The sequence below is a fragment of the Chelon labrosus genome (assembly GCF_963514085.1).
Source record: "Chelon labrosus genome assembly, chromosome: 15".
NCBI classification, from domain to species: Eukaryota; Metazoa; Chordata; class Actinopteri; order Mugiliformes; family Mugilidae; genus Chelon; species Chelon labrosus.
This window is the reverse complement of record NC_140348.1, coordinates 16,550,481-16,578,072: the sequence shown is the minus strand read 5'-3', so window position 1 is coordinate 16,578,072 and position 27,592 is coordinate 16,550,481. Positions and strand designations below refer to the sequence as shown.

The 27,592-nt window shown below is 39.6% G+C and overlaps 2 protein-coding genes across 3 annotated transcripts; one reads left to right on the top strand and one right to left on the bottom strand.

Annotated features, from left to right (window-relative positions):
- Positions 1-299: 299 nt before the first annotated feature.
- Positions 300-27,592, bottom strand: mcph1 (microcephalin 1). Of its 2 annotated transcripts, XM_084561776.1 has the most exons (15): positions 26,800-27,592; positions 25,878-25,939; positions 25,702-25,793; positions 25,493-25,611; positions 25,293-25,377; positions 24,656-24,767; positions 24,441-24,572; positions 24,254-24,334; positions 22,474-23,607; positions 21,493-21,608; positions 18,695-18,732; positions 18,430-18,592; positions 18,256-18,333; positions 1,085-1,322; positions 300-1,005 (listed from the first exon to the last, which is right to left on the bottom strand). In XM_084561776.1, exons 2-15 carry the CDS (start codon positions 25,909-25,911, stop codon positions 953-955), a joined length of 2,475 nt encoding a protein of 824 aa, XP_084417902.1. In that variant the 5' UTR covers positions 25,912-25,939; positions 26,800-27,592; the 3' UTR covers positions 300-952. The 2 variants fall into 2 exon arrangements, with proteins under 2 accessions (XP_084417902.1, XP_084417903.1); XM_084561777.1 differs by having other exon boundaries at positions 25,878-27,592.
- On the top strand, positions 5,885-16,470 carry angpt2a (angiopoietin 2a; the record flags this gene model as incomplete). Its single annotated transcript, XM_084561307.1, has 9 exons — positions 5,885-7,453; positions 10,393-10,548; positions 11,615-11,736; positions 11,839-12,077; positions 12,433-12,560; positions 12,799-12,900; positions 13,493-13,659; positions 14,927-15,057; positions 16,298-16,470. The coding sequence occupies exons 1-9, from the start codon at positions 7,190-7,192 to the stop codon at positions 16,468-16,470; spliced, it is 1,482 nt and encodes a 493-aa protein (XP_084417433.1). The 5' UTR covers positions 5,885-7,189.

The window sequence follows — 27,592 nt, the reverse complement described above, 5'->3', positions numbered from 1 at the left end:
ACCTCTGTATATTGTGAATACTTGTGCAATATTGTTCCTTTATTTTAAATGCATCTTACTTATTTTTTATATATTTTTGTATTACCTTTATTCAACTAGCAACCAGTCGGCCCATGGATTCGAACCCGGGACCTCCTCACTGTGACGCATCAGTGCTAACCACCTCTCCACTGTGCCGTCCACATAAGTTTCTTTGTTTCTAAATTCTAATCAAAACTACATTAATATTTATTTTTATAAGCTATAGCTCTAATACATTAAAGCTTACATTATATTAATAAATGTCTTTACATCTCTGTTGTGTAAATGTGACAGTTGTGAGTAAAATCTCTGACACACCAGCTCGTTAATTTGTCATCTGTCACTCAGTGACCCACTTAAATTAATCTTAAAAGTTGTGATCCCAGAGGCGTCTGCTGCTTGTGTACTGTTGACTCTTAAACTTCTGTTCGTTTGACAGAAAACAGGAAAATATTGATATTGAATTATTATTTTTTTTATTAGCAATGACATCACAAACCATTTCTAAAAAGAGCACACCAATGAACAGCTCATTAAAGTGTGCTTCTGGCTCAGTAAGTATTTTTTTTAAACACATTTTTTCTAAAATGACGCTTACACAGTAGTGATTGCTACTTAATGACGACAAATGCAGATAAAATAATGGTCGACATACATTTTATAAGTCAGTTTTCTCGTGTTCAAGACAAACCTTTGTTTAATGTATGGTAGTCCTGAGAGGTTTCCATGGTAACCAGAGACTAAGTGACAGAAAACTGAATATTTGAGAGGGTTCATGTAAAGTGTCTGAAAACATTGGTAACGCAAGATGAGAAACTTGCCAAGAGGAACACTGCATGGTACAAGTGAACATATCCTGTGTGATCAGGCATTGTCCAGCAATACATTAATAAAACTAAACTTCACAGCAAACAAAAATGTTAAGCATCCGTCAGTCCAAGTCATAGTGATCATATGGCAGACGCTTCAGATGAGTGATACTATCTGAAATAAAGAGACCAGAAACAATGATTAGAGAGCTAATAAAATAACACTTAAGGGAGACGTGCAGGATGTATCGTACCTAGCACCCACTGCTCAGACAGGATCCTGCTTCCCTCTGGTCTCCTGCCGCTGTACTTCCCTATGCAGATACCTGCCTGCCGCACCGTTTTGCAGACGGTTCCTCCACAGAGCTCAATCAGCTCCACCAGGCTCTGTGTGGGCGGCTGGGAGTGCTGAGACACAAACATGGCTGGCTGGCCTTGGAACAGGTCCTGCTGGTGCTCCCCTGCAGACAGATGCCTCTGGAGACGACAGATCTGGGAAGAGAAACTGACAGTCAAACGCTGAGCTGACGCACCAGTGAAGAGTGAAGTCAGGTGAGGTCAGGACTCAGTGACGCTGGAGCTTCTCTGAGAAAGCCTTCAACATTTGCTAAGTCAAAGTTTGGTTAAAGTTAAGGAGCCATGCTTTATTTTTTTGGCTTTCCTGCTGTGAATTAAACCAGAATGAATATGAAGCTAATGCCAGCACTTGGTTTACTTAAGTTGTCATGAAGACTACAAACAGGAAAGCAACTAGATTGGCCCTTCCCAAAATAACAACAACAACAACAAAAAATACTTCCATGCAACTGCAGAGCTCACCCATGAACTTGACTGATAAACAACAGTTGCTGAGTTTCTTTTACTGGGGATTATGTGGCAGACAATTTCTTTCCAGAGCCCCAACGCTAAGCCACATGTCATTGGAGACTTGTATTTATTTATTTTTTTTTGACTTGGCAGCAGTGAAGCAAAAGCTGCACTTCCCCAAATGTCACGCAATTAGTTTACGTCTAAATTGGAATGGACTGGCCAGATCAAGTGATTACAAAGTGTAACAAAACAACTCATAATGGTACTTAACAAGTGCAATGCCGAGAATGACATTAACAGACCTGACAAGACGAGTCTTTTCCACAGCAGGAAAAGCTCAAGTGTTACTAAAAACACTGACAATGGATTAATAGGTCAGTCATGTTTGAGCCCGCGCGCACAAATACAGGAACCAGAATCTGAGCCAGGAAGAGGAATTCAGTCATCGTTCATTTTACTCTTTGCACCTTACCGGCTGTGATATGACAAGATAAAACGGTAGGTATATCAGATATAGAAGAGGAGACAAGTCACAACTCAGGTCCAGGTGAAAATCGTTTGCAGAGTTTTCATTACTGTAATAAGACTTGCATATGAAACACACCTGAGCCAAAAGAACTGTGAAGGTTTTGGCATCAAACTGAGCAGCAGCCTCTCTCCTGTGTCTGACACACAGCTTACAGCAAACAGGAGTCGTTGGAGACCAGGTGAAATGAAAGATAATGTTTGACTTGAGAGCTGAGACAATTACGCTCATCACTGTGAATCCAATGGGAACCCCTGGCTTATTTTATCTACAGTACATATGCCACACATGCTGTCAATCATCGGCAGCAGAGGAGAGGATGGCGGACCCAATGACTGATAATGATTCATGTCTGTGATTTTCCTCCTCTCTAAACGTCACTTAGTGTTGAATCAATAGGATAAATGTAAGAGTGCACTACAAAGCTGGTTAATAGCTGCAATCTATGAAAAGATGAGAGCCTTCACTTTCTCACAGCCACAACCTCACCACCTAATCCCGCCAGAAACTTTGGGAAAACCCTGGTTTATCTGACACATTGTTAGGTTACTGGCGTATTTCCCAGAATTCATTGTGTGGTTATATTTTCAGGAAACCTTTGTCCTGTAGTAGTTCAACCAAATCAAGGTTTCCACACGGAATCTCACGTGTCACATTTCATGGATGTATCTTGAACATGAAAGGACACTTACCAGGAACCTTAATAACACTGACGAGCACAGGGATTGCAATTTCTCTGAATCTGGCACGTTTACCTCGTATTGGCACCGATAAGTTTGTGCTTCCGCTTATTCATCTTCTCCGAGGCTACTTAAATGAATGAAAAATCCACCTTAACCCTGAAGAACCTCATTTCTAAGCGATCACAGTAACAGATTTCATACACGCGAGCCAGTTTCAGCACTGAAGTACTGAAATTATCCTGAAGGTGGCTGCTGGAGCTACGGCACAAGCATCACAATTTGGCTGAGGTAGAGACAGTCACAGCCAAAAAACAAACCGGTCCCGGAACGCCTCTTCTGAAAAACTGACTGTTCTGTGAAAGCCAGTTTTAACAGCATGAGTAAACATCACTACTGAATGCTAAAACCTCAAATTTATTAGTTCATTACAATAGTATTAACACATTTTTTAGCTATTTGAATGATCCTGAAATGTTAAAGAAGTTAAAATCACTATAAATTCACTCACATTAACTTGGCCAACCCCTGATTTAGTGTTGAACTCAATCTGACTGAATAAGAGAATAAGTGCTTTGAAGGTCTGTTTCTTTTTGGATTTGGTGAGTGAAACTCTCACTGCAGGCCTGCTCTGTTTCCAGCGAGGGTCAGTTGATAAACTGAAGGGAGCATCCGCTTCATTCTGAGTTGAATGCCTGGAAACAAGCTCAGGGCTTTTAGTCTTTTGTAAATGTTCACACAGGTTTCACTCTAAGTCGAGAAATCAGGACCTTATCAGCGGGTTCAAGAGCCAGCACCTGGTTAAAATGAACTCGCTTTAAAAGGAAAGATTGAAGATTACATGTAAACTCGTCTGAGGGAAAATGAAGCACAAAAGGGCAACATAAAAGAGAGGCAAGAAAGGGCGTCCATCTATACTTTACGATGTCACCGTAGTTTCAACAATGCCACCGACAAGGCAGCGAAAGTGGCTCAATCGTTGTGAAAATACAGCCCTTTTGTCCAGATTTGTCAGTGCGGTTAAACGACCGTGCAGGCACAGACACAGCTTCTCCATTAAAACAAGCTGCCACGGCAGCGGTGTGTTCAGTGGCAATTTGGATTTGTGCAAATTTAATTTCGCCTCCAGTTCACTGGTGCATTAAAAATACGGTTACCATAACCCTCAGGATAGCTTACTACACTACCACTATTGCACTAGCCCCAAATATTATATATATAATAATTAAATCAATAGCCATATAATAATAAATAATCGCAATATAAAATGTGTTGTGATACCTGAGCCAATCATGGCTTTCCTGCTAGCAATACTAAAATTAGCCAGTTAGTTCCCGTTAGCTCGAACAATAACAATGTAAAAGTAACAGCAAAAGGTAAAGAAGGAAAGAAAAACATATTAATTGTAAACTGTACTGGCAGGCTGTGTTTACTGACACTGCTAACACAGGTTATTAATTCTGATGAACAGTTGCTTATTTTTACATCCCGCAGGAGGAACATTATTCATTTGTTTTTGACCCTGTGGAAGCTAAGCCTCATATTCCTTCCCATTTAGCTCCACTGTGGTCTCCACCGAGCCCTGTGGGAAATATCTGGCTGTGCAGCTGTTAAATGCTCCACTGGACTCGCCAGGTATTTATTTACGGTGTCTATCTGCTGTTTATTGGTAAGCAGAGAGTCTACAGTGGGATTTTAGAGTTGTTGTTTTTTTTTTTTATTTGCTGAAAACAGCTGCCTGTTGCAGCTAAAACGTACGTTATGACACTGAGTGTGACCCATGACAATAAATTCACAGACCAGACAGCTAAACAATGAGCTAAAGCTTACAAAGGCCAGTAAAATTCAGTGGTACTGAGTGGAGATACCTCTGTATCACTGTCACAATTTTAACACGTTGTTATAAGACATTAAAATAAATAGGTGCATACTAAAGCTTGAACGTGAGTCAGAGACAGATCAATGGTAATGAGCTTTCACTAATAAACACTATTCAAATGGCCACAGGTTGAATGAGTTGCACTTGTGCCAGCAGCAATACATTATTCACACAGAAAATACCACCTTCTTACTCCGACAACCCAATCAATATCTCTGCCACCCTGTAGTACAGTTAATTTCTTCCTGCTGTGCACAGCGAGGCGGCAGAGAGGCAGTGTAGGCAGCAGACGGCCTTGTGCAGCCCTGCAACCAGGCAAGAATAAATTAACATTACACACGCTCACAGCATGAGGAGGCTGTGTGGTGTGTACTACACAGTGGATACGGCGTCTCAGTGATAAATCCAATAAATTAATGGTCCCTGGAAGGCGCAGTGTTCCTTCCCTCCCCTGTGCTTTTAACAACCATAAAACCAACTTTAATACAAAAACTTGCGGAGAAGAATCTACAGTTTGGAGTGATTCAGCCTGAACACCTGAAAACGTGTTTTTGGAATGACGACAAGTCCTTCCTGTTTGGTAATGTGCCTTAAATATGCTGCATTTCCCTTATACAGTAACATTACATCAGCCCACTTCCTACAATTCTGTTTGGCATTTCTACATTACTGCAGAGGGCCAATCTGAGGCTTTTCCTGCCAAAGAATGAAACATGGTGCATTTCACACTAAAAGGTGTTTATATCAAGGTGAAATGACTATTCAGCGCACAATATGAAACTCTTCCGGCACGGCGCACTTGCAGTTTGCTCCCAAAGCGTCGTCAAACAAACGGATCAGATTGGTATTCTACTGCAATCTGGGAAAAAAATTACACTCACACTTTCCACGTGGCTTTTTTTAACAGAATAGTCATTGTAACAAGTAAACTCTGTATTTTCCTTTATCGTTTAAATTATGTTGGGAGCCAGCCTTTTAATCAACAGGTAAACATAACCCATAGGTATGATTCATTTTCATTTTTTTTCTGCTGCTAAAAAAAAATGATTTAAGCCACATAAAAACAAATTACTAACTCGAGCATTTCAGTCTCGCATAATGGATGTTTGGAAATATGCCACTCTCTCATCCGAATATACCTGAAAATCACAACGGTACTGTAAAGCAGTCTCTTAGAAAAATATTTGTTTGTATTAACTGGAGCACTATCAGGAGCTGCACTTTCTCACATTCACACTTTTTAACAAATTAATGTGAAATATCTGCGTGGGATCACTATTTGTTGTGCTATTTTAGGATACTGTGGACGAGAATGGGCCAGGATTCAGAAAACACCAACAACTTGCCCACATATTCAAAAATCTGACAAAATTAAAAATCAAGCAGGATAGCCTGCACTATTTTTTTTTTTTTTTTTTGTGTGTGTGTGAGAAAGAACAAAGAAATAAACAACTTTCCCATATCTTTTCCGGTCTGAGAGGGTAAAAGTAAATAAAGCTTCATTATACTTGCTACTCTGAGTTCTGCCAAGGTCAAACTGGAAAGGCAGAAATCAGCCCTAGGCACATACGAATAAAAAAAGCCCTGACTATTTTGTGGTCAGAGGTCATTAAATGGGCACATTAATTTGTACCAGTAGCAGATAAATGAGAGTCTGTGGACCCTGAGACCCACAGGAAGATGTGGGAATTTTGGTTTTATGACATTATGAACATGTGATATAAACCAAAAAAATAAACAACAAAGTAAAATATAAGGCTATAAAAAAGTCTACAAAGGGAAATTCTGCATGTATGATTTAGATTCTAATAAGGACACACGGAAGCTTCAGCGAAGCAGGAGGAAATAGTTTGTAATAATGATTTAAACGGAGGCTTCTTCCTTTGACTGTCCCATTCAAGGAGCTCGTGCGTTCGCTGGACTCCGGGAAACACTTTTCAATGAATGGGATGGACACTGCTACAATCAAAGAGGGTGATGAAGGTGTACAGCTGCATCCTGAGAAGCTGTTCAACTGAAGCAGAAAAAAACAAAAAACATGTGGGGATATAGTGGAAGATGTGTAGTTTGTACATCTGCTCAATGTGTGTGAGTGGGCACTGAAAGGAATCTCCACTCCACTGCTCTTCACAGCGACTGGACACAGTGAGGTGAGGGGGAGTGGTTTACATTCACAGTTAGCGAGTTTAAACCACTTTAGCAAGAGGTCGGGGTCTTGATGAAAGGAGAGCACATGCAGTGTGGCACCAGTAACCTAAGGACACACTACCTCCGATCCCTGATGGCTTTTCCTCCTCCTACCACTGAGAGGTAATAAAAGGAATCCGCAGAACCTCAAAAGAACTTTTTACACTTGGATGCTGTTCGGGAAAGACATCCAGTCTCCGGGAGAAGATTAAAGAAACTTTGACAATTCAAGAAGCTACAATTGCACTAAGGTTATTTTTAGGTAAATAACCCGGCGATGAAGATGCTGAATATGGAGCTACTAGTTTTAAGCTTCTGCCTGGGTCTGGGAACAGGATACAGTGCTGCAGCAAAGAGGCAGTATCAGATCCAGAACGGTCCATGCAGCTATACTTTCCTGCTGCCTGAGCAGGAAAACTGCCAAACCCAGAGCAACTACAACTATCCAGTTCAGGATGGACCCATGGACAACAGCGAGTCGTCTCAGAGGCTGGAACAACTGGAGATCACCATGGAGAACAACACACAGTGGCTGCTTAAGGTAAAGTTGTGTCACGCCCAAAATATTCCTGTAACTTTAAGGACTGTTTGTGATCTTAAAGTAATGGAACAGAAAAAATGAGTATAGGTATTTGAGAAAGAGGAGACCATAGAGGAGGCAGATCTTCACTTCAACTCAATCTTCTTGTCTATAAGGAGTTTACTAAAAAAAAAACTAAGCAACATGAAAAAATAGTTGTCAGAATTCCCCATGAACTCCTGTGGAAGTAGTCAATATTATTCTGCAAGTGAAACAGATATTTTAGTCTCAAACTAAACTAGTGGTGAATTAACATACTGAGTAACGTTTGACCGAAACCACAGAAAAGTAATAAAACCATTCCACTAAATACATCATCTGTTAATATGAAAATGTTTAATTAATAAGAACAATTTTGTCTAACTGTTCCGTCATATCAGAGCTGTAACACATAAAAGAACCAGGCAGAGCATTACCAGAATCTATTTTTTTTTTTTTTTTAACGACGCCACAACAAACACACAAAATATGCTGAGTGCCTGTGAGACACCTTTATTCAGCACTAAAGGACATAATGGGTCCGACAACTGACAAAGGCTCAACACAGGTGTCCACACGCGGGGCGCGTACTTTCCTTTCAGTTGGCTGGGCTTTATCTGTCCGAGTCAAAGAAGTGAACCGTCTCTTTTCTTGCCTCCCTCTTCACCCTTCTCAGAGTGTGATTAATGACCAGAGGCAAGACGAGCCAGACAAGACAAGAACGTCTCACAGCATGAACGCACGATTCCCCGCCTCGTAATATAAAACATCTCAGACGGCGCTCAGGCTCACACAGACAAAAACTCAAGTGCTGCCTCAGAAATCGAAGCCTGTTCAAAGGACAAATGAACCCCTTACAAAGTCCAACTGCACTTCAAACTCAACAACGACAACATTTTTCTGGTTCCACAAATGATGTGACAGTGCGTTCACACGTCAGGTGCGAAGACTGATGGTTAAGTCTGGGAGAAAAAAAGCATCCGCATCCATAAAACCATGGACACAAAAAGAAAAAAAGACATGAAAAAGGCTGAGTTTGCACACTGCAAAGAAATCTTTAGCTATTTTCTACATACACTGCATATTGGTGTGCGTTATATTATATATTACTTATCTATAAATAACACTGAGAGACTGACAGCTCCTGAGCATAACACAGGTTCTTATAGCTAATTATTTAAACATTTCACGTTACTGTTCCCCAGCTCAGCATTAACAGAGAAGAATAATTAGACTTCGTTAAGGTCTATCAGCAGGCAGCGATGCTAGGGTCTATATACTTGGAACCCAAAGACTACAGTATGTGACTAGACTTTCTGAAGTGGTGCGCTGTAAAATGTGGTAGAAAAATGTCCGTGTCATCAGAGATAAAATAAGAAAGCCATATTTCACTCACAGCTTAACACTAAGAATATTAAAGTAGATTGGTCTACTGCAGGAACTGTAATTGGGGCGTGACTTTAATACTTGAATGCGAGTGTTCAAATTACATTTTAGCTTTGATTAAAAGTCCCACTGGAATAATTACACATACCCACCCTACGTTGTGAATGGTTTCAGCTCCGTGTCACCCTTAAGAGCAATAAGAAGGTAAAGAAAAGTGATGGATCAAAATATATATATAACTCAATCACAGAAGTGCCTCACTGACGATATAACAGCAGTGGATTGATGTACGGATGAATGAATGGAAGGATGGAGGAGAGAGGATCAATAACATGAGAAAACAAGCAGCGGCCACCTAATTTAAATGAGACTACTTAAATAACTTAATGCTGCAGCCACATATTCACACATCGTCTCACACTGAGGATCTCTACAGAAAGGAGCCTTCCTGCGATTCTTCTGATTACTTTTTTGCACATTGAGACCAAATACAAATCACTAGGTTCCCATCAGGTGTGATTTACTCATCAGAGTATAGTCACAACATTTCTGAAAGGTCTTCTTTTTCTGCACGAGCTGATGACAGCTGAGGAAAAAAAAAAAAAAAACTGTTGTCACGCTTCCATGTGAATGAGGAACACAGTCACTCCTTACTGACGCCTCTGGGCCACACGGAGTAAACAACTGATTAGATCATTCACTGCCGATGGGACATCCTGCAAACAACGCAAATGACAACCTTCCACGCATCTGTGTGTATCCAAGAACATAAACAAACAGGACACACAGAAAGGAAGCCAAACAAATCAGCACTGATTGCAGCTGTTGGTTGCATTCACCAGAAATAAAAAATAATAACAACAATAATAATAAATATATGTGTTTGGGGTTGCATTTTTGACTGACGACTAACTAACAGGAGTGATTAAGCTCGTTTCCAGTTGCGCACAAGTCGGACACTCATGACGGATGTAACTCCTCACTCAACACTTCCATCCTGTTTACGAGTCGTGTGACCTGATTGCCACTCAGGAACATCATGCAGGAAATAACTTAATGATTAGTCCAGGTCTAAATCCGGCAACACTGTAAGGTAGATAACAACAGATCTCGTAAAGGTGATTAAGAGGCTTGAAAATGGGTGGCACGACACCAGAACTCAGTTCATTAGGAAAAGATTTGACTTTGATTATGACTTAAACAATGAACGTACTTTGCTTATGGGCCAATTCTGTTCCTCTCGCTCCTCATTGCTGATGCTGCATGGCTCATACTGTGGTACAGTGCCGCCGTGACACAACAATAAATGCAACAATGCAACGTAAATGAATATTAGTCCCTGGTTCGAATTCCCTTTCATCCATAACAAATGAGAATCAGAGCTGCTCTGTGTCCCACATTACAGTAGCAGAATGTAGTGAGCAGAACTCAGCTGTCACTCCCTGAACGTCTTTATGAAGGGGTTAAGTATGCACAACAAAACCACTGGCTCAATCAACAACTCTTAAAATAAAACGTACTCTTTTGTGCTGCAGCTTGAGAACTACATACAGGACAGCATGAAGCAGGACATGGTCCTAATCCAGCAGACTGCTGTACACAACCACACAGCCACGATGATTGAAATCGGGACAAACCTGCTGACTCAAACTGCTGAGCAAACAAGGAAACTCACCAACGTGGAGGCACAGGTGAAGCTGTACATTTTATTTTTTCCTAACACATGAAAAACATGCCAAAAAGCACAGCAGATGTAGTGTCAATGCTTAACTTTCCTGTTTTTTTGCATTCAGAGATCGGTGTATAAGTGTGTTCTGTGATATAATGAATAATGTAGCGTTAAAAAAATAAGCAGAGGGGAAAACAGGCATGACGGCGTCAGTTTATTATTGTGGCTACACGTCAATGACCTTATGTGAGCCGACTGTACAGCATTTCCTGTTATTAGCACACTAGTATTCCCAGAGAAAGGGTCTATCAGTTTGTCACAATCAGACATCCGTCTGTTCAAAGACATCAACAGCTCCATTGGAGACACACAGCTAGGATTCATGTAAACAACCTGCTTTTTGCTGAGTTCAGTTCCTCCGAACTTGGAAATTAGTGGCACTGTCCCCAACCCCAGACTTTTCAATACGTCGGTCTGTGAAAATATGAGGATTTCAAAAGTTTCCCCTAGTTCAGGTACGTCTGCTGTATTGGAATTTGGGTTAGGGTTAGTTCACTCTTTCCTGTCCTAGTTTTCCATTCAGCAAAAAGTCGTTCAGTAGAGCAAATTGGGTTTTTTGCTGAATCTGATAAACTATTAGAGGATAACAGGTGTTAATATCTGAAGTGGCTGGTCTAGCTGACACATCTTTTTCAGGCTGTTATAACATTTATGATTAATTACATGTTTACAGCTCTTTTTCTACATCTTCTTATGGCTTGCAGGTTGTTGATTATTATCTAAACAGTTATCCTGCGGCATGGCAACTATGTTAAACAATAAAATGAAATAAAATAAAAAGGCAAAATATAGGAATGTCTTATGCAGGTGAGTTTATTGGTAGTGAACGAGTGTTTCATTAGTTTACATCCTACTTGAAACAAATACCATTACCAGAGGACTTTCTTCCTACTCTGCTTGAGGGTCACATAGAAGTATGACGTATATGTACCACAGTCTGAAGCATTTAAAAGTCTACTGGAGGGAAGAATGGATTGGCGGAATGATAAGGATGAATGAACTACTTCATCTTGTTCTTTTGGTTTTAGGTAATTCATCATACAACCCGACTTGAGCGTCAACTTCTTGAAAATTCCTTGTCAACCAACAAGTTGGAAAAACAACTAATCGTTCAAACAAATGAAATCAGCAAACTGAATGACAAAAACAGGTGAGGACATCTAATCAGATGGCATAAAACATAAATCTCACAGTCACACACACAACACGTTGTTGGGCTAAGCAAAGACAAAACTCGTCTGCTTCTCCTCAGTTTTCTGGAGAAGAAAGTGCAGGCGATTGAAGACCAGAGGCAAGTGGAGCTGAAGGCGTTACGAGAAGAAAAGGAGCAGCTCCAGACTCTCATACTGAGGCAGACGGCCATTATAGGCGAGCTGGAGCAGCAGCTACTCAAAGTGTCATCCAACAACACCGTCTTACAGCTTCAGCAGCAGGAACTTCTGGACACTGTGAACAACCTAATTTACACCATTTCTGCCGGCTCTGTTCGAGGTGAGTCTGAACTGCATGTCACTGTGACCTTTCTAACACGTAATTATCGGTAAAAGGCAGTCTTTAAAGTATTCTGCTCACTCCATCAATTCACAATTACTCAGGAGGCGCTAGTAGAGTACAACCACTGTCCCACTGTTGCACAGCACAGTCAGTTTTTGGCACTGAATATTATCTGGCGTGGACATCATTCAAAGCATTTCCCTTTTTTTGAAACATAGAGTATGGTGGCGCTAAAATATCTCGATGAACAGGAACCGATCTTGAAACTGCATTGAAACTAAAGACAAGATTTGGGACATTTATATTATCAGAGGATTTAAATGCTCATTTGACATTAAAAACTTTTCTGCAGAGACTAAACCTATCATGATGCAGGACACTCCTACAACATTCGCGGACTGTGCTGCTGTGTACAAGTCAGGAAACACCAACAGTGGCGTCTACACTCTCACATTACCTGACATTAAAATGGAGGTTAAGGTAAAGTAAGCCTATTCCAGTAAATGTATGGTCCTTGAGGGCGGGCTAGCTAAATAGAAATGTTCAGACATCTATTAATTAACTGCATGCTTGAGCTAAAACTGGGATCTCCTTAGATACTTTTCAGCAACTTGGATTCTTTTCCCCCAAAACATACCATTAGTTTTAATTAAACTCTAATACAGCATTGTCAAGTATTATTTTTATAAATGACATGCATCTTTACTTGTGCTTGAAGGCTTTCTGTGACATGGAGACTGAAGGAGGCGGCTGGACAGTACTACAAAAACGCTTTGACGGGCATGTTGACTTTCACCGTACGTGGCAAGAGTACAAAAAGGTACAAGGCAAGCTATCAAGAAGAAATTCTTCCCTTGACAAAATATAACCTAGGCTACCGTTTTCACTCTAAATGCACATAACAGTAGCCAGATTTGGTTTGGGCGATTGACTACAGAAGGAACAAAATTTGACATTTCAGTCACCATCTGCTGTTTAGGGTCCCCCTAACATTTTCAAATCACCACTTATTTATTTGTTCTGTCAGTAAACGTAAAAGATGCTTATAATAGATGATTTCCAAAAAAGCGACCAGCATTGCCAATGCCAAGCAGGACATAAATAAGCTAACACAATGACAGAAAAGTCCCTAAAAGCAGTCATTACAAAATCATCAGTCATTACATCTATGTCAATTCACGCAAGTTCAATTAAAACAGGTACGTCTTTGTGAGTATTTGTGACTGTTTTGTTGGCTTGCTAACACTAATTTGTGTACCCTGATGAAATATTTTAGTTCTTGGAAAAATAACTTTCAGTCTAATAGCCCTTTCTGTTGATCTGCTCGTTTGATAATGGAATCAGCAATCAATGCAGTATTACTATCCTGGGATAATACAAGGCTTCACCAAATTTCTTTTGTGTCTTTTCAGGGGTTTGGAGAACCTTCAAGTGAATTCTGGCTGGGAAATGAATTTGTCTCCAAAATGACAAGTAAAAAGTCCTACAAGCTTAGGATTCAGCTGAATGACTGGGAAGGAAACTCTGGATTTGCACAATATGATGAGTTTTCGCTTGACAGCGAAGCACAGAATTACAAGTAAGTTGTATTGACATCATCAAAGAAATGTTCACTTAGTAATCCAATCAACGCATGAGAGACTATGTGGCAATTACCAAATATTGTGCTGTGTTAAATGTTTCACTTTCACGCTTGTGTAGCTCAAGTTGATAAAGACAAAGAAGGCCACCAGCAAATTGTGCTTCTCTCTAAAAGCAGTGCTTTTTAAGTTTGAGATGATAAACACATACCAGAAACTGTTGAAGATTTGCAGTCAAAGCACAGCCTAACGGAGCTGCCATTCAGACTCAACTGGCACAAAACAAGATGTATTCTTAAAAAAATAATCATCTCTTGAAGAACTGGCATAATATAGTGTAGGGACACTATCTTTCATACATGAACATCTTCCCAAAGCTAACGCATAGAAAGCTGACTATACTATTGTATGATATAACATCGTCTACTTTCCTGGATATAATCTTCTGGACTGCCACTAAAATGAGATTTTTCAAGCAAATCAAATAGATGGAATAAAAAAACTGAATGATTCATCCTGAGATTAAAGCTAATTCTCTACAACTGGTCCACAGTGTTTCCTCTGTTGTCAACCCTTCAGGGTTAACTCTACAATGCTCTATGAGTGTCTCCCGAAAACAGCACATTATAGAGATTCCTCTGGATGTTGTTTTTTTGGTACTGTATAAGACTATATACTTCCTGACACTGATGTACTGGCATCAGCCCAAAGAAAATGTAATAAAGCTGGCCAGTATCTGAAAAATAGGAAATACATAAAATGTCTTTCTTTTCTGACATTCAGTCAGGCAATTACTGGCAATAACAAAACCTTTACAAGTATTTTTGTTTCTGTCCTGAAACTGATTTCAGGAGTGGAATGGATACTTCCTTTGAATTTGACAAACAGACCTTGAAATGCCCCTCAGTTCTTTTCAGGCCTTCAGTCTACATAACTCCAACTATTGTATAAAGATTACTGGCTTATTACTGGCAGTAATGTCAAAGAGAAAAATGCATTAATAGCAACACACATACTTTTGCATAAAATTAAATGGCATAAATAAAAAAATAAAGATAAAAGGTAAATTCACAAACATCGGCAAAATGAAAAGAAAAATCATGTAACAGTTCATACATGCACCTTGGACAAAGCCCATTTTAAATCAAGGACTAGTAAGATCTATGATCGTAGAACTGTATAAGTGAGTTGAGCGCTGCCTTTTGAGGAACAGCAATCACCAACTTCCTCCTCCTCTTCCTTCATTTCTCCTCTTCCATTCTACAGGATACACCTTAAAGGCTACAGTGGAACGGCAGGCAAAATAAGCAGCATTGGGCAGCCAGGAAGTGAATTCAGTACAAAGGATGCAGACAACGACAAATGCGTTTGCAAATGTTCACAACTGACCACAGGGGGTAAGAAACACATTTTTTTTTTGTGTGTAAGTAGCTAAATAATTCTGCTTGTCAGGAAAATACAACGATCATGTCAGTTAGCGGTGGCTCTTGTGGAACAAATTCCCACCCACACAACTCCTGGTCCGAAAATCTTCAAGGGCATTTCAAGGGCTGTCGTACTTTTGTGGCCATGTCAAAGAGCACAATTAGCTCAGACTTAATCACTGATCAACTCATTGGGGAATTCAGCCCTTACAATGGCTGACATTAATAGCCTGGGAACAGAGCTTTTCCCTCTATCCTCTTGTAGCTTAAAGGTCCTCCTCCGTCTCTCTGTAAGTGACTGTGCTGCCAGCAGTTCGTCTCCCTTTGCATTGGGGTCTGCCAAGTCAGCATGAAAGCATGAAAACCCTAACCCTGTCCTTTGTTTCCCATGAGAGGTCTCTCGCAGGGACTCCATAGCCACATTATGCACAATCACGACTAAAGTAAAGTATAATCGACCATTGTAAATATAAAATTCCCTGCAATAAATAAATCTGTACGTAAATGTAAAGGATACACGTCTCAATCTCATGCACATAATAACGAACTCCAACTTTAAGGAGTACCCACTTTACACTTCAAAGGTGTTGAGGAGCAGTGATGTTGGCATGAAAAGAATTTGTATAAAGTAATTTGCTGCTTCAGACGGAGCTTTGGGGAATCTGATGAATTGCTTCAAGAAGCATCAGCTGGGGCCAAAGAAAATATGTCGGAAAATGAAAAGAAAAAAACGTGTGGGTGTGGTGTTGGGAAGAACAAAGCTCCGTGGCGTGCTCCTTATCTCTGCTTGAGGCTAGCACCTCAAGGCTAGCCATTGAGCTTTCTTTGGTCAATTTGTATTGTGGGTCATGAAAAAGAAGAAGAATACGTCGCTGATTATTCTTCATCTATTATTCAATTTTCTCCGTGAACCTGACAGTGTCACAGTCGTGCAATATTAAGTTGCTTTACAGCTTAACTTACTCCTCTGTGATGGAGCTTCATCAACAAGTTGCACAAAGGATCATTCATGTATGCACTAAAGTTACCAAATAAATTCAGTGTAAGCTTAATTAGATGATTCTAGTGTTCTTAGATGATGTACCTCTTTCAGACCTTTTAAATTAAATTAATTTGTAGGGAAAAAAAGACAGCAATCACCTGTTTTACACACAGTTGTATGTGTCATTCCTTTTAAGATTAAGTTTAAGTGGATGATGTTTTGATGTTCTAGGATGGTGGTTTGATGCCTGCGGTCCATCCAATTTGAATGGGATGTATTACCAGCAAGGCCAGAACTCCAATCGCTTCAATGGAATCAAATGGTACTACTGGAAAGGCTCAGGCTACTCACTGAAGTCCACAACAATGATGATCAGACCCGCAGACTTCTCAGGTTCCCTTTGAACTATCACTCTCAGATTAAACAAAGTGGGGAGGAAATTCTGCCTGACGGAGAGCAACAAACAACAAAACCAAAAATATGAATTCTCAAGGGAGCCAAAGCACTTCATGGATCTATTTTTATGTAACTTTCTGCGTATTTATGTGTTTTATAATTTGAATCAAATGGGTTGTCGGAGAAAATTGTGAAATATGAAAGACAAATATTTGTATTGAAAATACTTCTAACTGTTACAGACCTAGATAAGGAATGAATTAATAATTAGATAGGAGTAAAATGTGATATTAATTAAATTTAGTTTCTTTAATACTTTTATATAGTTTAAGCATCCATTTAAGTATGTTTTAAAAAAAACAAAAACGGCTGCTGATGTCATTGTACAAAAGAGACTATGGTACAATAAACAGATAAACAACATTGTTATATGTTGTGGAAAATATGATATAAAAATTCCACAAGAAATGTTTCTCTAAAGATTTTGCTCCAGAGAATGTATATGTACATGTGTTGTTTAATTTATATGTAGATTTTAAGATTGATATTTAAATGTATCATATATGAAGGAGATGTTTTACAAATATTGAGTGCTAGTTTCTAGCTAGTTTTAATTTCATTGCACTTAAACTAAGAAAAGTTGTTTTAATATATTTCCCTCCCTCTTGCTCGTTGATCATGATGAACGTCCTGCAGCCTTTTGAGTTTATATTAAATGTATATAATCTTTCTCTTGAAGCTTCAACAAGCGGGATTTGTGAGAAAGTTAGATACATGATGTATATTAAACAGCAACCACAAGTCAGACAGCCTAACTCTAAAACAAGAACGAACAACCCGGCAGATGCACAACTGCCAGCCAGATTACCACAATTTATGCAATTTTAAAAATCTTTTCGTGTAGTTTCATCTACACAGTGCTTAATAAATTTCAAATGCTCTAAACTTGTGTTTTTGTTGTTTTTTGTTTTGGTGGAAAATCAACTGAAATGCTGCTTTAATTACAGCGTATTGGAGGTTAATGCTCTGGATCAAACACCTGACAAATTTAAGTATTGCGCTGATCTCCCGTCAAATGCACAAAGAGCAGGTTGAGTTAAAATAGAAAGGTCTTCACATATTGGCCTCATTTACTGGCAGAAGCTTCAGAGCTAATTGACTGAGGTCAAGTACCAGCATTTGAACAAAGAAGCACCACTTTATATCACAAGGTATGTGAATAAAAAGGTGAATAAACTAACACTCCACTCCACAGGGCAAAAAAAACGAATAAAACAGGGGAGCATGTGGTTTGTCAAATGCTGTATATGTCTGTAAGGGTAAAGGGATAATTAATGGCCATGGGGGCACAGGAATATTTTGTCTGTCACATCAAAAGCCATCACGCAGTTTCAAGAGGAAACGCGTTGACATTTGTCTACATAAAGACCCCACGTCTTTCCTCGCAGCAGCAGGAGGGGACAGTGATTCACGAATGACGAGTTCAGGAAAAGGCAACATCCACAGTTCACACAGGATGCTTCAGGAAAAACAAGACGACTGTAAATTAATGACTGGCAATACAAATTAGCAGGTTTCCGTCCAACTTACTTCGGTTTGGGTTTACTGTCCGTTAATAATTTCAGTGTGAACATGGAGTGAAGGAAATATTATTTATGTGGAAAATTGATAAAACAACAAACAGTTCTGGTACTAAAACCACTGAGATGTATACAATCAATGCATAAGCCTACACAGTTTAGGTTTTTTGTGCAATACTTGGACCATTTTAGCACTTCACTGGCATCACTCACCTGTGCAGCAGGAAACTGGTCTGAAAGTTCATATGGTTCCTCTGGAATCCACTGCCTTTGCTCCAAACACCAGAGAATCTACGCAGGGAAAACACAATTAAAAGACAGTGTATAGTAAGTATCAGTTTGAATAAATCTCTGGTAATGGCTGTTAAACATTTCTAACGTACATACCCATTCAAACGAGAGGATCCAGCAGCCACGAGCTATGCCCAGCAGAATATTGAGAGTCCGCCTGTGTCCTGCAGACACGACGTGAGTTGTGCTCTCACAAACCCGGTCAACAATAGAAAAACCCCCGAGTGCTTTGACCACTTGAACCACGGTTTGCTGCTTCCTACAAGAGGTGAATAGAACGAATAAACAAAACGTATTTTAAACCGTGGAACTGTGGAATATGAAATTAATGCTGAGGACAAACACTTGAAGCAGCACTTACTCAGTGGGCATGCTTGTCATGACTAACGTTCTCATAGCCTGAAACAAAGATGGACACACAAAACATATAAGAGGGATAAAACAGTGTTCTGACCACGCTTCTGTCTACGTAAATCAACGTGGACTCATGACACTAACGTGAATGTTTGAATTTATGTCTGTATACAATGCTGTTATACCAAATGTATTTTTAGCAGTACTTCTAAGCCTTACATCCTGTTGCTCTGGCAATGCACAGTTCTGTGTCATTTATGGCATGGTTCTGTTTCTGTCTCTTTTGCACCTTAAAATGTCAGTACTTGCACGTTAAGCTGCTCACCTGTGCCTTAAATTGCCCCCCGGGGACAAATAAAGTTTTCTGAATCTGAATCTGAATCACATCCACATATCAAATATATAGTAGTAAAAATATCCAACTTTACATGAGAAATAAACTATACTAAAGCTATTAAGTTATGCATAGAGAAGTGGCTGCTTTGTGTAACCTGTGCTGCCACCCATTAGCTTTTTGGATTAGCTGGGAGTTAGCCTGATTTCACTGGATGCACTAGGGGCGTGCTTTAACAATGCAGAAAGAAAAATACATCTGTACACAACTGGACAGTCCTACAGCAAATCAGTGCAATGAGTTATGAGATGTCAACAACGTCTCAATCAATGTTAACAGTTTGTCCTCTTAAGTTATTTTGACGACAATATGGGCTGGGAGTCAGGCGGCGCCAGAAGATGGAGTCAGCAACTACACTGAGCTTCAAAACCATTCTTCAGGAAACTTTAAGTGACGTCATAAAGGGCTTGTCCATCTTTATATATATAGTCCACGTAAACAGCTTCTGTTTTATAGCAGAAAGAGTTAAATCTACGCTTCAAAATAATAAAACGTGTCATTCAGCAAATGTTGGACATGTAGTTGCGTAAAGACAAAAACACAGAGGCCATGAGTACAGAAAAACACATCCAGAGCCATGGAAACTGAACTGTAAACTTGTAACCTGATGCCTATGGTCCATCCAGTCACGTACTTTGGCTCTGATATAGCAAGCCCTCATCAAAACAAACACCTGAACAGTTACAAACAGGACCACCAGGCCCTTTCCTGCCACACTCTGATATCTGGTCCCCCAGATGGAAGTCAGGGGTTAAGGCCTGCTGAGCATAGTGGTGCCAAAACAGTCCACCAGCTGTGCCCATGCCTGTCAAACACCACATTATCCCTGACGGGGCAAGTTGGGAAGTCATTGAATGGATACGTCACTGAATTACTGCTTTCCCTACTTGTCCTGCCAGAGATTCTCTTAAAAAGAAAATATTTTGATATTTCAATTTGTTTAAGCACCTCAACTGGCTTTTCTTTTGTAGACACTACAACAGATGCCCATTTTTGAGGTCCTTCAAACCAAGTCAAACTGCTCAAAATACGGGCAGCAATTCTGAATGGTCCTCTGGAGGGACTTTCGCTTATCTTATGGAGTGGACATGTTCTGGCAGCAGAACAAGAAGTGGGCACTGACGAATGAGTTGAACATAATGAGCCTCTGACAAAGAGCTGGTGTGAACTGCAGCATGGCCTCTGAGCACAAACACTCCCAGCACAAAAGAGGGAAATTCTTCTCTGTATGACTAGGTCTCCTTGCTGGCTACTGTTCTGCACACACTTAAAATTATCCTATTCAGCAGGACCAAAGACAGATGAGGGCCCTGAGTCTCTGCAAAACTTTAGACCTACAGAGTCCAGCTCTAGAGTGACAGCTTATTAAAAATAACACTTTTTTGGGCATTCATAATGAGATAAAGAGTGATGAGGAACAATATGTTTCAAAGTGGATACCTGAGAGTTAAGAGAAATAAGAATCATAGGACGAGGGAAATTACGACTGAAAAAGGCACCAAGATGTGAATTTAAAATGCATTTATGATTTAATGTGTATTTAATTCATGTAGATTTCAATCTAGCAGTGTCAGCAGCAACAGCACATTTGCACTCTTTTTATTTGCACTGTTTTCCTGCTAAGTGGAGCACTGAGTTTTTTTTTTAAGATCGGTGAGACAAGAACTTGTCACCGATGACATGTCTTCTAATAACGGCTTAATTTGATTAAAACATACGCGCACGAGTCCATCATTGTGATCGTTATAGCGCCAGAAGAACAACCACAATCGATAAAAGATGCCCGAGGGATATGACATCATGTTTGGTCTTTGTCAGCAACAGCCTGTTGAGGTTAGCAGCGTAACGAAAACAGAGCCCAGGTGCATTTCACAAGCGAGGAAGTTGTACGCTACCATCACAGAGGCAAAAACACAGGAAACCCTCAGGACCAGAGAGAACCTCTTAGCTAGATGCGTCAAACGCCTGCAGCTATGGAAGTGTGTGACCTTACAGAGGAAATACTTTAAAAGGACTTCCTACACTACAGAAAAATGCATCTTTTTTTCTTTTTTTTTACACTGTGCTCCCTTTTAAGTATCTGTGATGGCGGAAGATAAACAGTGCATTGTGCAAAGCTCAGAATTTCAGTAAACCGAGATAAAAACATGAATGTGTTTTTATAGCAGGTGCCAAAGCACAACAAAGGAAGTCGGTATATAAATGCGAAAGCTGTCCATTTCCATATAACAGGAATATCTTTGATGAATCACTAAACTTCCCAGTAGTGACTTTATCCTCGTAACATCCTGTTTTTCAAATCCCCTTCTAATTTGTTTTTCCTTCAACGCCGTAGGAAATGTACCATGAACCTGGATTTGGGTCTTCTGCAAAAGTCAATCATCAACACTAAATTACAAAAATCTTCTTACCTTTGTTTTGTTAACCATTTTCTGAAGACTCAAACCGACTTGCTGATTGTGATTTTCCTCAGCTTCAGAGGGGGTCTCAGTGAAACCAGCTGCAACTGTACATTCATTTCCTCTACCTACATTTGAAAACAAGACAAACAATTTAAAGCAGAGTGGGATAGGAGGGGCGTCACTCAAAGCTCTCACATAGCAGGTGTGCGAGCTCTGAGCCTTGCCCCTCTTGATGTGGTGTCTTGGTGTTTGTCAGATGAGTAACAAGAATTATAAATTATACAAATAATCCTTTTTTTTTTTAAAAGACTTAGACAAACCTGGTCTCCTATTGTTTAATATTAACACCTTTAAAATGTTGTGGGATGGATTTATACAAGCAATGTTTGAAACACGGTATTTTAACATTTTAAATTACGATCAGCAGATAAATGCTGACTCTCCATCCAGTTTCAAAGTGTCAGCATACACTGGGCAAGACGCAAATGGCCAGTTAATTGCACGAAAACAAATTGAGTCCCCAATTTATCCAATCTCTCATGTATTTAGATGGTAAATTTGAAAATAGATGAAATCCATCAAGGCGTGAGGTGAACAATTTTGTGTGTGTATGTCATGTATACGACAAATCTATGAGCTTTAAAGATAAACACATTCATACATAATATTTTCACATTAAAAAAAGGCCTAATTTAGTTCTTATTTATTTATTCTTTTCTTTAATGTAACACCCAGAAATAAAACATTCACATTCATCTTCAGAATGGCTCAATCATTAATTAATCCAAGATTAAAGTATTCACTGAAAGAACATTTTGCAGACCATTTGAAACCGCATGCAACCCCGGGCATTAGACATAGTTAGAAATCATTGTACGTTCAAACACCACTATTAACACTTTGTTTTCTTCAGTTCATAATGATGAAGATGCCAGGGGAGATATGAACGTATGAATACACATTCTAAGCTCAGGTGACCTTACTACTCACTTTCTAAGGTGTGAGAGAGGGGACTGAAATCAGAGTCCTTTAACAATGGTTGCACTGATGTTGATGCTCTTCTCCTTTTCAGCGTGTCACTTGCAGCATTACTGGTGCTTGTAAATGATAAGATGCTTTGCCTTCTTCTTTTAGCTATCAGTGGTACACTGGTACTTGGACTATCCAAAGCAGGCAGAGATACTTTAACATCCTGTTGTTTCTGGCTTCGTGGCTCGCTGCTTGCACCGGACTGCAGATTGAGATGTTTGCCACTCTGACCTCCTTCCAATTTCCTCTTTTTTTCAACATTAGTTCCAGATGCAAAGCTTTCACTTCTTCTTTGCTTTTTCTTAGCAGGGACAGGGCCCAACTCAAAAGGTATCTGAATGTCAGTGTCCACAGCCAGTTTTGGCAAAAGAGGTCTTTTTGATTTCTTGAGCTGGTTAGCTGGAGAGAAGTAGTCCTCAAACACGTTATCATCTTCATCAGTAGAAGCTGAGGTGGCACCCTTGGATTCACTGGAGGCCGTGAAAGATCGCACCAAGGAAGAAAATACTGATTTGGCTCGTTTGGGTGTTTTCGGTTTTGTTTTCTTTGATGGAGCAGCAGTTTCTTTTGACATTTCACCTGCAGCATCATCATCTAACGCAGATGATGCTGAAAGGCGACTAGAAGAATTCACAGTGTCAGAGTAATTATGGGATTTAGTTTTTGTAAAGGATCGAGTTGCTGAAAACTTTCTCTTTCCTTTTTCAGATTTAATAGGTGACGAGGTAGCTGAATTTATCTGTGATTGCCTTTTTTCTTCATGAAAATTCTTGCTGTTGCCAGATCTCCTGTCAGGGCAAGGACTTTCTTTTTGTGTCTCTGTTGCCTTTTTTCTGACTGAGGTCCGTCTTGACTTTTTTTGTCTATTCCCTTTTTCGTCCTCTTTAATTTTCATGTCAGGACTGTCAGGTCCACTTGAAGCTTGTTTTGGCTCATCATGGCGGGGCGAGTGCCAGGGCTTCACAGAGTCTTTTCTGTGGGATTGTTTAGGACGGTCATGGTCTCTAACATCAGGGTGTGCTCTCCCTTCTTCCTTATCAGGTGAGTAACCAGGTTCAGCAACAGAAGCACTGGAGTCATCAGTTGACTGGTCAACTGTGTTGGAGAAAGAATAACAATGAGGATTAGTCAAAACTAAAATTTAAGAACAAGCAATATTTTCCCAGTGCGTTTGGCTAGAATTGCAATAGCTCTCGTCGACTCCACCTCTATACAAAATCACAGGCAGCTGCTTGCCTTTTACAAGCTCACACTGCCAGATTGTACACCACACTCCCACTGCAAAATGGCAGAGAGGTGAAATAAACAAGAGGCTGGCGACGAGAGCTGCTCAGTTGGCAAGATGAAGAGACCGGGATATTTTTTCTTATGGAGCTGCAGATGAAGGCTACCAAAAAGAATTTTTTTCTTCAACTCAGCACTGGAATGCCCATTTTGAAAATAACATTTTGTAAGCCATCGGTCCCACTGCGACCCAGGTTTCCACTAGATTACAGGTGGATTGTGAAGCCTTGCAGACCTCTTTGTTCGATTTAAAATGAGATGGGAACACCATACACATAAAGAAATCCTTAGAAAAGATGCTTAGATAATAGAAAGAAAAAAAAAAAACATATCAACAATGGATTACAGACCACTTCCCTCCCCTAGAAATGAATAAGCTTCTGAGTTGAGAATGATAAACATTTCACTTAATTAGTCTATTCATCAATAACAAGAAGACCATGGTCATTTTTCTTACACATTAACTTGAAGACGGTTGGTGTGCTCCCAAGAGAAGGCTGCAGCCCCGTGGGTGAGCTGGAGTCAAACATTTGTGAAGCTGAAAGACAGTGACATTTTCTTAAATTGGCTGTCATTTCAAAAGTGCCGAAATGTCCAAAATCTCTGTCAATTCAACAGGCTGTAGCACCTGCTGTTGCACATACCTGTGGGTGAAAGGTTTTCTCGTTTGTCTTTCATGTCTTTCAAACGCTGAGCCATATAATCTGACCTTTTCAATGCGGGGCTATAGACTATTCCATTCTCCTCATCGATAATGATGGGTGAGACATCTGCAACTGGGAGGAAAAATAAGGGTAAGACAACAAACAACATCCTATTGCTCTAAGTAAAAGATTCCGATGCGATGGTAACCTCTTACCCAGAGGTTGTTTTGGAGCCAAGTCTTTCATCATCTTGTCTAATTTCTTCCTCAGGCGCCTGTCATTTTCAGGTGTCCTCTCTGGAGAATCTTTTGGCTGCATACATCGATGCTACAATGAATGAAACACAAAGAGTTGACTTGATAGATGAAAATACAGATGATGAAAAAGCAATCTCACTTTCATAAAAAAAAAGTTGAACAGTGGAAAAACAGCTTTGTCAATCACTCAACGCACCATAACTCCAATGCTCTGAATTAATAATAGCTGCTAAACACAACAAACTAGACAGATGAATCAGTTAAATGAAGGGGAAACGCAGAGTGAAATGGTGGGACATGTAACACAACAGGCTCTAATTAGTTAAAGGGCCCAAATTAGATGAATTAAATACATTACTAACTACCACAAGCAACTATTAATTATTAAGATTTGAGGAGAAATATGTTAAAAATCAAAATCTCATTCATTCAAACTTGATGCAATGTAGTGACCTTAAGGTTTTTGTATTTAACACATCAGCACTTAAAATAGAAACCTCGCTGATGTTGATCTCATCAGAAGACGGAAAGGGCCTTGGTAAGTTCCGCATACTGTACCGCTATGACTACCACATGCAGATATGACTCGACTCACTTTCTTGTTCTTCAGCACGGGATTGCTTTCATCATTTAAGGCTGGAAATGAATCCTCATCCACATGCTCACCATCGTCATGACACCTGGACGCCATCAAAAACAAGCAATAAGTCACAACAACACAATTTAACCAAAATCATGGAACTGATTAAGTGAAAAAACAAAAAAAAAAACACAACTCTCAAGTGTAATTCTTACCTGCCTACCCAGAGAACAGAGACAAGTCGCACATTACTTTTCTTGGCTTTCCTCCATGTAGCTGGATGACCATTGCTGAAGACTACGTGTGTGACATGTTTGTTAAACGTTTTAGAAACCTGTAAAAGAAATGTAATTGAGGTTTTTACTAATACAAATATAATGTCCTTAAACACAGAAAACACAATAAAATGAAAATGTGATCTCACCTGGGCTCCCATTTCCTGTAGCTGCTGAACAAATGGTTTTGAGTAGTTCGCCGTTTTGTCAGACGACCACACATCAACATAAGCAACGACATCTGTAGAAAAACAGTCACAAACATTAAACGACAAAGTCATGAATCCTGGATTCACTGCAGCAGACCTAAGAGGAGGTACAATACCTTTAAGAACTGAAGAGTTGTTGCTTGTAGTCATTCTTCTTCTTCTTCTTTAGCTTCAGATACTACAAAATCAACAATACATTTTATGAGACAGAATATTATTTTCTTTACGACCCTTTGAAGAATCAAGTCCACTTGGTCCACTGCCTACACTACCAGCCGCTTCAGCTCAAGATTTATCTACACAAAAACAAAAATCACACTGTTTTTTTTCCAATCCACACAAATTGTACTTGCCTGTGACACGTTTAGGATATGAAAAAACATCCATCACATGGACACATCAGTCACAACTGTATGTGAAAACTGTATTTGACAGACAACCGGTGTCAAGGGTTGTATTATTCCATTAGTAAATGCATTAATGATATTAATAACACCAGTACTGCACTGTAAGGACTATCATAACGCATGTGCAAATGGGATAAATCAAGCAAGCAGTTAATTTTGAAGCTGTAAAAAGAATAAATACGATTTCAATCACTACTCAATCACTGACTGATTATATCACACCATTAAGATACAGACTTCTTTCGTAACGCTGTGGAGCGACATGTTTCAACATGAAATGCCACAATGCTGGAAATTTGCAGTGTAATCGCTGTAAACTTGTTTTTCAATAAACAAGCCTAACAACTTCTACTTTAAATCACTACTCTGTCATGTTCCGCTAAAAATCCGAAGAGTGAAAACCGAAGACCGTTGCCAGCTTTAGCTAACAACACTAATCAAATGTGTGAATCGAGGAAAGTTATGAAGTTATCCAACATATCGGTATGACTTTAGTTATTGTGTAACATAAAATACACAAGGCACATTTCTTAACCAAATATAAGCGAAATCAACATGAACAAACGCGTATTACATCAATAAAGGTGTATTAGCTCGCATGCTAATAAGGCTAATACTGATGCTACGTTACCGTTTTGTTTACGTCGTTGTGCTGCTAAGTTAGCGAGCTAACCAGCTTGGTGATCGCTTTACGCTGGGCTGGCCATCTCTAGTTAGTACTTCCGTTAAACGCTGGCACGTGCACTACACACATTTTCGACTATTAGCGCTTAACAGCACATAAATGGCATCTCAGTCCTTATTTTTAGTAACTGCGGTGCACTGACGTTATGTACCAGCAAGTTTTAAATCGCCTAGTTTTCCACAATAACTGACGACGTTGTGCATCATTCGCGCGTGCCGTTTGTAAAGCAATGCATTCTGGGACGAGAAGCAATCATTGGCTGATGTGTGGTAAACGTCACTCGCATCCCGGAAAAACCTGCGAAGGGAAAGTGGAAAACTATCTGCATCCCTCTGAAGGGCTCTAAGAAGTTAACTAAAAGATGTACTTTATTTATACCGTTTATGCTTTTCCATTGTGAAACTATATGTGACAAAGTACATTTACCCAATCATTATAGCCCATTTAAGTACATTTTAATGTACTGTTTAACTGACAGTTCCAGTTGCTATTTACTTTTGCATATGAAGATTTTACACAATGGGTAACATACATTACGTTTTTACAATACGGCACATTGTTAAAGACAGAGACCTAACTTTTACCCTCTAAGCTTTTGGTTTTGTTTCAATTAATGTCAAGGTAAATGTCAAGCGATCTTACCAAAAATTAAAAATTCCAGAAAAAGTCAGAAGATGACGATGATGATGATGTGTCAAGACACTCCCACTGAAGCTGCTGTCCCTGTATATAAAATTAA

Bases quoted from the DNA above. Each gene is read 5' to 3' on its own strand.
- mcph1 (XM_084561777.1), bottom strand. From the start codon at position 25,911: ATGACTACAAGCAACAACTCTTCAGTTCTTAAAG. The intron at 25,612-25,701 runs GTGAGATCACAT...TTTCTTTTACAG, and splicing joins TACAGGAAATGGGAGCCCAG to GTTTCTAAAACGTTTAACAA. The intron at 23,608-24,253 runs GTAAGAAAAATG...TCTCCAACACAG, and splicing joins AACCGTCTTCAAGTTAATGT to TTGACCAGTCAACTGATGAC.